The sequence below is a fragment of the Dinoponera quadriceps genome, unplaced genomic scaffold (genome assembly GCF_001313825.1).
Source record: "Dinoponera quadriceps isolate SergipeBrazil2010 unplaced genomic scaffold, ASM131382v1 scaffold1070, whole genome shotgun sequence".
NCBI classification, from domain to species: domain Eukaryota; kingdom Metazoa; phylum Arthropoda; class Insecta; order Hymenoptera; family Formicidae; genus Dinoponera; species Dinoponera quadriceps.
In genome coordinates, this window is record NW_014555341.1 from 698,050 (window position 1) to 708,077 (window position 10,028).

Consider the following 10,028-nt stretch of genomic DNA (forward strand, 5'->3'; position numbering starts at 1 on the left):
ACCGGTCCGAGGATATAAATCCTGGGAACGAAGAGTACAGGCACGAAAAGGCGACAACCGAAGGACGATTATTAAATCGTTGCGATCGAAATTGGGCTCCCGTGAGAAGATCCGGTGCAATGATTTGTATACAAACAGAGAGAGAGGATTTCTCTCTGAGAGTTTAATACATTTCACTTGATTCAAACAAATTCTTTTATCTACTGGCGTAATTCAAAGAAACCAATTTTTCATTCGATAACAAGTGTTTGGCTTTTAGAATAATTTCATTGTTTGCTCCAAATAATTTATTCTTCGGCTTAGGTAATTTATAGTTTGGTTCAAGGATCAGACATATCACGAACAATAATAAATTCCTGTAATACATTTTTATAATAATAATAATAATAGTAATAATAATAAATTCTTTAACAAATTTGAATACTGACTTCTCTTCTTGATATTTTTTCACTCGTTCGGATCGCATTTAAGTCAGAAAAAGCACGATTGATGTGAGCGCAAACGAAATCAAAAGAATCAGCCGCGTGTAAACTCGCGTTTCCTCGCAGTCGTTATAAATGCTCATGACAACAACGATGAAATAAACGATAAGATCGCCGATGATGATGATGATGATGATGATGATGACGGAAACTCCCTATCTTTAGATCAATGGTTCGTAGTACACGCGTACGTAGTACCGAACAACAAGAACACTAAGCGCGCAACATGACCGCGATCGTTTTATTCTGTTGATGCCATCTTCGCCCGGCGATCCTTGCGAGTAAACGTCGCAATCATGGTGTGAACGAAGAAATTATAAAGCCGCGTGTGAAAAAATCGATGATGCTAGGTTATTTTAAAGGATTCCGAAGAATCCTGAATAAAATTCCGGAATCCATCGCGAAGAGGCGATCGGATAGGCATCATGGTGATTAATAGCGGTAAAAGAACACGAAGGATGTGCGGAGAACGAGCAAGGATGATTGAAGATGATGACGACTCGATAATGAGAACTAGACATCTCAGGTCGATGGCGCGTAGAACAGATAACATACAAGATGACGGGAATGACTACTCAAGGACGTGAGGTGTCCTTCTTAATAGGACCGATACGGTAATAAACGTATACCAGTTACATACGCGTTTCTTCTTCCCGAGATATAAATTTGAAGATACTAAATGGCTTCCGCCATAAACGTCGCGCACGACGTTGTCGGTACGACCGCTTCTTCAGGCAAAACGTTCGAGTAATTCGCGACCGTTTTATCGAGCTTAGAATTACGCGACGATTTTTGCAGGAGACATTAAACGGAGGGAAAGACTTATATTTTTTTCCTTCTCTGCTATATATACACACACGAGATTACATTGTTACGAGCATCTCTTCTAAATTCCCAAACAAATGAAAACATCATCAGAATCATTTTAATGAGAGAAAAGAGAAACATAGACATTTTCAAGACGTCCGATATCATTCTCTTCTCAAAATTAAACAATAAAATAGGAAGAAAGGGAAGACAAAATTGACAAGTATCCAGGTACGATCGTCCAACCGAATATGGAGTACCGTAAAATAGGCTTACGAGAGGTAAGCCTTCACCGACGCGGTCGGTCGCTCGTCGTTAAAGGTGCCGACGAATGGAAATTAAAATAAATCGCGTGAGCGCTTACACGCGTAAAGCAGCACGCACCGGGACAGAGAGTAGGGAATAATAAAGTTATGAACTCTCGGCGCGAGCGATACGCTGAATACGCCGCACAAGAACCACGCCCGCGGATGAACGATTCCGCGACGTTATCAGAATTATTCGCGAGGACGGCCGCGCGATGGTGGAGAGCGAGGTTTATCTCCGCGCGTCAACAAGTAGCCGCGCACGTTGCGCGCGTACGCCGGCTTACTTTTCCTCTTTCTCTCTCATTACCTTCGATGCGACGGAACCTGCAGCGATCCAATCTTGTCGTCGAGGAATCTCCTCATGGCGAACCTGTCCAAGGCTTGATCGCGTCCCCCGCAGATGCTGCTGTAGTTCATGTAAGCGGACACTGCCACACCCAGCCGCTCCTTGCTGCCCCTGAAGAAAGAGAGAGAGAGAGAGAGAGATAGATAGGTAACGTTAATTCGGTATCGCGAGCTCACGCGCGCGTACCTTCTCCGCGGTATACGAAAAGATTTCGCCTCCGGCCGATCGCGCTTTAATGACGTTATTATTCGCGATGAATGGAAATGACTAACGGGAAGTTATGGGCGCGGAGAGTTTCGAAGGGGGCGGTGAACGCGCACACCACGGCGAAATTATGGCTTTTACGTTGGCCGACCGTTTGAGCATTGGCCGTTCTAAAAACTAGGTCACATTGTATTAATACGCGTGGAGGAAGAGAGTGAGATAATCTGGTATTTGCATCTCGTATCCTTCGAGAAACGTTCCCTTTTCCTTTCGAACCATTTGTTTTTGCTAATCATTTCTCGCAACTGGCTTCACCAAATAATGCCGCATTCACAGACAGGAGTGAAGATTGAGAAATTCAGCTTAATAATTTGAGCGACGACTCGGCGTTAGTAGCGGAAGGTAAAAGTGGAACTGTAGTAAAAATATGAGAGAGAACAGAGCGAAAGTCGTAAACTCACCTGGCGTGCAAGACAACGACGCGATTCGAAGCGCCGTTCAGCCAGGAGTCCAGTTCCTTGCAAAGGGCGCACAGTCTTTCCAAGCTCGGTGCTAATCCCTGCGGCCATCCAGCCTCCCTCGTGTTCGGCTCGCCGGGTCGGCCGGGCGACGACAAATTAAAGATCTGGAAGCACAAAATGTCCGACATTTCGACAAAATTGCCAAATTTCCCGGAGAGGGAAAGCAATCAAGGCGAGAGTTTTCTAAACTTCAATTTTCTAAGAGGCTTTGTACTTACTTCAAATGATTAAGGTAGCTGGTCCGTAAATTAATTTTTTTCAGGAATCTTTTTGAATTTTAACAACGTATTAATAATAAACATGAAGACGATAAAAGAGACTCTTATAGAAATATTATAGGAGAAACTCACAAGATCGTTGACTATTTAATTTTTCAGAAATTGATGTGTAAATTGATATATAAAATACACAATTTTTGATAACAATGGAACTAATTTATAGCTAACCTGTGAAGATTTGGCAATATTGTACACGCTATATTTTCTTTCAGTTATACCTTTCGGTTAAGCCGATTTTTGAAAGAAAGAATAGTTAATTAATTTTGAAGATCTATAATCAGTATGTAAAAATGCGAAAAATGCAAAAAAGTACATCACGATTATTTCTCTCGTAACATGCATTTATATGTGCCTATACTATATGGTGTCAATACTTATATTATAAATTATGTTTAAGGGAAATTGGGATCAACTGGGAGAAACTGTGGACCATAGGGCACTGTGGGACATTTTTGAGTTTGCCTATTTGAAAGAGTCTGACAATTATTGCAAATTTCAAAAAGAAAAGCACACGGTGTGACTTAGCGGGTCATTTACATACATCGAAAAAAGTCATTGTGAACAAGTAAAAAGAATCGTTTAAAAAAATCTGCTTATTGTTACTGATGCTATAAAGATTTCTTGATAATACTACAGTATCATAATTTTTCATAATTTTTCAATATCTCAAAAACCATTAATTCCACAGGTCTTCAAAAAAAATGTCCTACAATGCCCTGGTTTCCTTTACAGACATTTCACACAGATTTGTCAAGCTTCTTCGTGTTGTATTAGCCATTACCTTTCTAACAATATCGCCATGGACCAACTACCTTGAAATAAATTTTTTTCGATAATGTTATTTGTGGGAGATAAGAGGAGCAGCCAGACAAGTGTATTACGTCTACGATCATTAAACTATCCAATTTTCATCTTCAATGCGCGGTACTCTCTCCTCTTCATTTCGGAGAAACGAGCAGCGACGAAAAGAAAATACGGAAATTATCAGGCTTCTCACCATATAATTATCGGCGTGTTTCCCGCGCAAAAGGGTCGTGGCATGTTCGAGGACACCCTGCGCGTCCTCCCTGTACCAGAGAGCGATGATCCTCTCTGTGACGTAACAGAGCTCCATCACCTCCGTTACGCGACCTCCGCCCTTTCCCGGCCCCGTCATCGTCGAATCCGCGCCGACGCCTGGTGTCCTCGCAGGCGTTGACGCCAGCGCTGACGTCTGCACCTGTAATCCGATGGTTTACTTGAATTGCGCGACCAACGGATACGCAGAGAGTTATTTTATTTTCAGATATTGTAAACGATATGAAAGGCAAATCGCAAAGATGTTGTATGAATAATTGAAATTCACAATAATGCGCGTGTAAAAGTAATTTATCCGTCGTAGTTAGATGTTCTTGTATCTATAAGTGATTAAGAAAGTGTAATCATATCGGATCGTATCAATTTCTGAAACAATTTCCAAAAGAAGGCTTCCTCGCGAATAATTACGTTTCTCAGCTTTCCCGCGTTTCACCACTGTGACGAAATAAAAACCGGGATTTATTCCCAATGGCAAAGTTATATCATCCTCGGCAAATTGGATCGTCTAAATTCGTTTCCGAGGAGAAAATTTCGTCCCCAGTAGCTCCCGTCCCACTCGATCCTATCCGGAAACCTTTCCGCAAGATTTGTCTCTGACTCCCGCAAAACTTAGTTTCCCCGTACAAAACAATGTCGTGACGGACAATCAAATTTTCCCCACGGAAGACAGAACTCATTTTCTTCAGTCACCGCTCACGAATTCCCTCTGTTCTCCGTCGTTTTCCCCGTAATAGCTTCGATGCGCACTACATATAATCTATGTGAACAAATCACGATACGTAAGAACAGGATTTCCCTGGGAGGGACGAAACAATACTGAGAAAAAAGGTATCTCTGGCACTTCAATCGCAGAAGACGCATTAAATATATATTTTTTAAACGTGAAAAGTGCGACTTCTAAATTATTATTTTAACGCTTAACTACTACAAACCAAGTGTTTCTTCAACGAGTTACATCGATCGGATTCACTGAATAATGTATCACAGTAACCACTTCACAACCGAGCGGACGGATAATTAACAAATTCACGAGGATTCGCAGGAGTAAACTACGACGCGGCCGTCGAATAATTCAGCGACACGCGAAGTTAGTTCCATCCACCTTGGTGTACTTAGGCGCGTAGACGATCCTGACGACGATGTTCTCCGACATGGCGGTGTCCTGAGGACCGGAGGACACGTTATCGCGGGATGGATCGACATGTAATCCCGGCGCCTCAACGGGAACGGCCGTGTTTATCCCGCCGCGAGAGACGGGACGCGAAGATACGTCTCAAGGTGATGCGCCGTGCTCCTCGTCGTGGCACGATACACTGCCGGGTATTGTGTTTCGCCTGGTTCTGCTGGAGATACGCGGGAATATCCAGTGGCCGGTCGGCGGTTTTGTCAGATAATCGCGCCGCCTTCTGTTCGTGTACGTCTGACGTGTGCCAGCTCGCGCGTCCAGGGCCGGCCATTCTCGTTGAATTCATTTCGCGACACTTATTCGTGCGCCGTCATCGAAGCCAAGCGCCACCAGCTGGATTCTCGATTCAGCGCCGACTGACGCATCGCCAACCGCGCGAGTTGTGTCTTACCGCGCACAACAAAATATTTTGTGCTTGTGTCAAGATCGGTCCTTGTTAAAATTTGTGCGTTAAATTTTTCACATACTCGTGTGTTAATTCAGCACATGGTGTTTACGTTATCTCAATATATTTTGGCTCGAGTCGATATTCAACATGTGTAAGTATAAATTTTATATTTACTCGATTAATGTATTAATTTTCTATTAATTTTTGACATAATTCGTGTTACTTTTTAACACATTTATCCTGTTGAATAAACACAAAAATTTGCGTGGGTCGTTTGGGACAAAGTGAAGTGCGTTAAGTTTAACACAAACTTCTTTACTGTGCAGGCTTTGGAAACCGCACATTTCACAAACAGTAACATATCTTGATCTGACTTTTAACAATTATCGCAACGTGGGAGTCAATGTGATAAAATCTGAAAGTAAAAATACCCGATCGGTCGGCAATGTGACTAAGCGTTATCACGTTAGGTCGCACCGCTAGCAAACGGTTGGCGATGAACTCTCTCACGAGGAGTCAGTCTCGAATTGTACAACGCAATTCCCAGTGCGGTTCGAGGGTGTGTTCCGTTCACTGCGCTTGTCATTTTAATATTAATGAAGGAAGCGCGTTCTCTCTTTCGCTTTTGACACATAGCACGTGCCACGATGTTCTCGGATACCACGCGTCCGACGACAGATCTCTTCCTCTCGAAGTGATCGCTTGAATTTCTTCAGCTTGAGTCCTTCCATCGCCTATAAATTATCCCGGACGAAGAAAAACCGGATAGCTAGCTTTCATCGCGAACTTCGCTATTACTCGTCGGGAATACCTCTGTTCGCCGAAGCGGCCCTGGACGTGGATGAGAGAGCGCGCTCGCGCGTGGATGCGTGATGTAACGAATTCGTGCAGGTAGCGTGACTTCGATTTCCCACCGAAGTCACGCTATTTGCACTGCCAGTCGTGCTAGATCGTCTTAATACGATGCACGGGCCTCGAGAGACGCGCCGCGGAAGACGGGCGCGCGAGCGGATGATTTGTCGCGGAGAACGTGCGAAAATTATACGGAGAAGTACGCGCGCAAACGAGCCGGATGTACCTGCGTTTTTGCGACCGCTTGCGGTTACCTCCCCGCCGGACGGCACTCCGCGAGCACTCAGCCGGTTAGCCGAGAGTCATTTATCGGGCCGTGGCGGTCGAGGTACTATCACTGTTGAAGTGCCTTACCCCGTTATTGATGGCACTTGTTAAAATTATTCGCGTGATTTATGCGGGATTACAGTCGTACGTTGTTTGTTATCTGCCGCGGGCACTCGTCTCGCGTGTCCCGTCAAGGGATTTTATCCGAATTGTAGATAATCCACCGTTCAGCAGAAACGCAATGCAATCCGTAAGTCTGACAGGACGGCTTTCCCGTACTAATGTGCACATAATTTCTGACTGTATTCAACGATCCTCTTCCTTGGCCCTTTCAAGCGGTTTCGCCGAGATTCTGTCTTTGTACGTTGGACTACGGTATTACGACTAATTGTGGCGTTAGAATCGAAACGCCTGTGGCGTCATTGCGCGTTCTCGTAATCCGTTGGTATTTATATCGACAAATTGTTTGATATAATTTCAAAGGAAAGGACTAATAGGGGAAAAATAAAAGAAACAACAAATAATATTTGGATAGAGTAATAGGAGAAAATATTACGATGAATATAATATGCAAAAATAAATAAAAATTAACATAAAATAATTAAATAATTAACGAAAAGAAATAATAAGAAAGATATTTGTCCGTCTATGAAATATCGATAAAATGAAAAACTACTAAATTTCTCACGTTACATGTCTACACAGAAAAAAGTTCTAGATTCAAGAAAATTACCCCAATATTTTTTATGTTATACTCTAGATTTTTACTCGGATCAAACAATATTTGCTTGATCCAAGTAAAATTTTGCTAAGGAGTATTGATTTAATTATTTACTTGAATCTCTCTAGCATTTTTTTGTTTTGGTATAACGTTGAATTTTTTTCTCGAAATAAAGTTTACAAATCGATTCGAAATAGACAGCTGGAAGGTGCGCGCGTGATAACGGAAAGGTGAGGAACGAGAGCCGTCGGACTATTCGTAACCGAGTTCCAGAAATATACGGACAACAATGAAGGTGCGTCGCGGAAAAGAGAACAGAGCGAGCGGGGCGAGAAAACAAGAGCGAGGCGGGCACCTCTAAAAATACTTGGTTTTATGAGATCATAACGCCGCGAGTTCGTTTCCCGCGGGGTATGCAACCAGGCCTACTCGCCCATAAATCCCTTCGGCCGTTAGGCTCACGTGTGAAATTGCTATTACGTCGCGCGGTCCTACCGCAGCTGTCGCTACGCGGAAACCGCCCGTCTAGCTTCAAGTCCTTCGGCGTTTCTCGTCCGATCACAAAATCGGCCGAGATTCGCCTCTTTTGACCAGCAGGAGGCTGAGGAATCGAGGATATTACTTTTCGTTCGTCGGACGTTGGCAAAAATAAGTCACGAAGTTGCCGGATTGGAATCGCATGAGAGATGGATTATTGAAATTGAGAAAGTCAGAGCGAGATTGTAGAATCCGAAGACGTGACCAATAAGATGAACTGCCGTATAGATAATATATAGGGTGTCTATCGTTGAATAGGACATCCGTCATACATATTTGTAGCTTAAGTCAATGTGAAGGAAAAAGTTCTTTACCATTTTGCAAAAGTACTACTTGTAGATTAAGTCATTTTGAACAGAAAAGTCCTTTACCATTTTACGAGTAACCACGCCAATTTTTGAATTGTTAATTAAAAACGCTTCTGTACATGGCCGCTTTTAATAATTAATAATACGCAATAACTTAATAATATTTAACGCAGTAATATAGTTTGGTAATGATATTTAACGTGCTTTCAAGATTTTGATAATATTTAGATTTTTACCAGGTACCTCAATCGCAGGATGACGAAATTGAAGGATTTCAGAATGCTCGCGGAGATATCTGGGAAACCGAGGATTCGGCAATGCGAGTACTTAAAAATGAAACTGTGACCATTCGCTTGTACCATTAATCCAGCTCGATTATCGGGGCGAGAAGCCGATGTACGCAGCAAGCCGCGCCACTAATGTCAATTACCGTTAATCCACGTAATTGCTCGCGGTTAATTTCTAATTGGAAGTATGGTGCTCTCGAACGAGTGGGTTTAATCTTCATCGATTGTGTTTGAAGGCTGATAATGGTAACACGGTTACGTTAACCTGTTCTTGCCGTTTAATCTGATCCAGTATTTCGCCAGAAAGTCATTGCTATGGTGCACTGTTATAAGCGAATTGTTGCTGATAACTAATTTACGATGAAAAATAAAATGGATATGGGACGTGAGAACTTTTGAAAAATAAAAATATGTTATGATTTAAATCGTACGTTTTCATGAATTTCGAACGGTATTCTTTATTTCTAGGAAATAAAAGAAGGAAAAATTCTATCAAATCGCGTTGTTTTTTGCGGCAGGAATTTTTCGCGCGATAGACACAAATACGGCGCAATACGCGAGCAAAAGTGGCCGATGAGAATTCTCAATGTCACGGAAATAAGTACGAACGCGATAACAGCTGCGCAACAGTTTTTACTGCAAGCTAATTGCCATTCCATATAATTATCACTGCTCCCATCACGTCTCACCTTCACTATTCTTCGTACGGCCGTAAATATGATGTAATCACGAATGATAGTTTCCTGGACGAATCTACACGATTAATTAACGTTATTAAGCAGAATATGCCATTAACCTTGCCGATTGTTCTCCATCGCGAAAGCGGATGTCGAGTATAAATATTAATTGACGATAAAAATGTCCACGAAAAACCTACAATATTAAATAATTAAATATTATTAATAGAAATAGAACGACTCCTTCTGCAAATAATTATTACGTATCACCCAGAATATACGTTTTATTCCATACGTATGTATTCTACGGTATGCGCAGAAAGAAACGAGCAGTCGTCAAGCGACACTCGTCGTACTTTACACGCATACATTTTCACGGTAATGTCGCGGAGGTGCGTGCGCAGATAAATGCGGAGTTGCTCGAATACATTATCCATGTGGTATAGACGCGCCGTTCGGTACCGCGTCCGCGTATCGAAATGACCACGAGCGATGCCCACCGTCCGATCCGATAATGTAACGCGTCGTTTTATTAGTGTCTCGGCCGACAATTCCCGGCGACAACGTCGTTTGCGAGATCGGCCGAGACGCGCGGCTTGAAAATTCAACGGGATGATATGCCGTTCTCGTCATGCGGCTTTCATAACGCCCAGAAAGACTCCAGCCGCGACGCGGCAGATAGGTATCTCTGCGTGCTTGTCACGTGGATTGATTTACGGGAACCGATTCAGCTCGGTGGATAGTAAATAAGCGTGGGGAGAATGGAAAGAGAGCGGGGGGGG

General features: G+C 42.9%; 1 protein-coding gene across 11 annotated transcripts in view; it reads right to left on the reverse strand.

Annotated features, from left to right (window-relative positions):
- Nucleotides 1–10,028, reverse strand: part of LOC106743888 (tensin-1) — a 210,094-nt gene that overhangs the window by 43,884 nt on the left and 156,182 nt on the right. For all 11 annotated transcript variants that reach the window (XM_014618136.1, XM_014618135.1, XM_014618138.1 and 8 more), the window contains 3 exons: nt 3,944–4,165; nt 2,609–2,772; nt 1,905–2,054 (listed from right to left, as the gene is read on the reverse strand). In XM_014618136.1, coding sequence (XP_014473622.1) covers nt 1,905–2,054; nt 2,609–2,772; nt 3,944–4,165 — 536 coding nt within the window. The remainder of the gene's footprint in view (nt 1–1,904; nt 2,055–2,608; nt 2,773–3,943; nt 4,166–10,028) is intronic.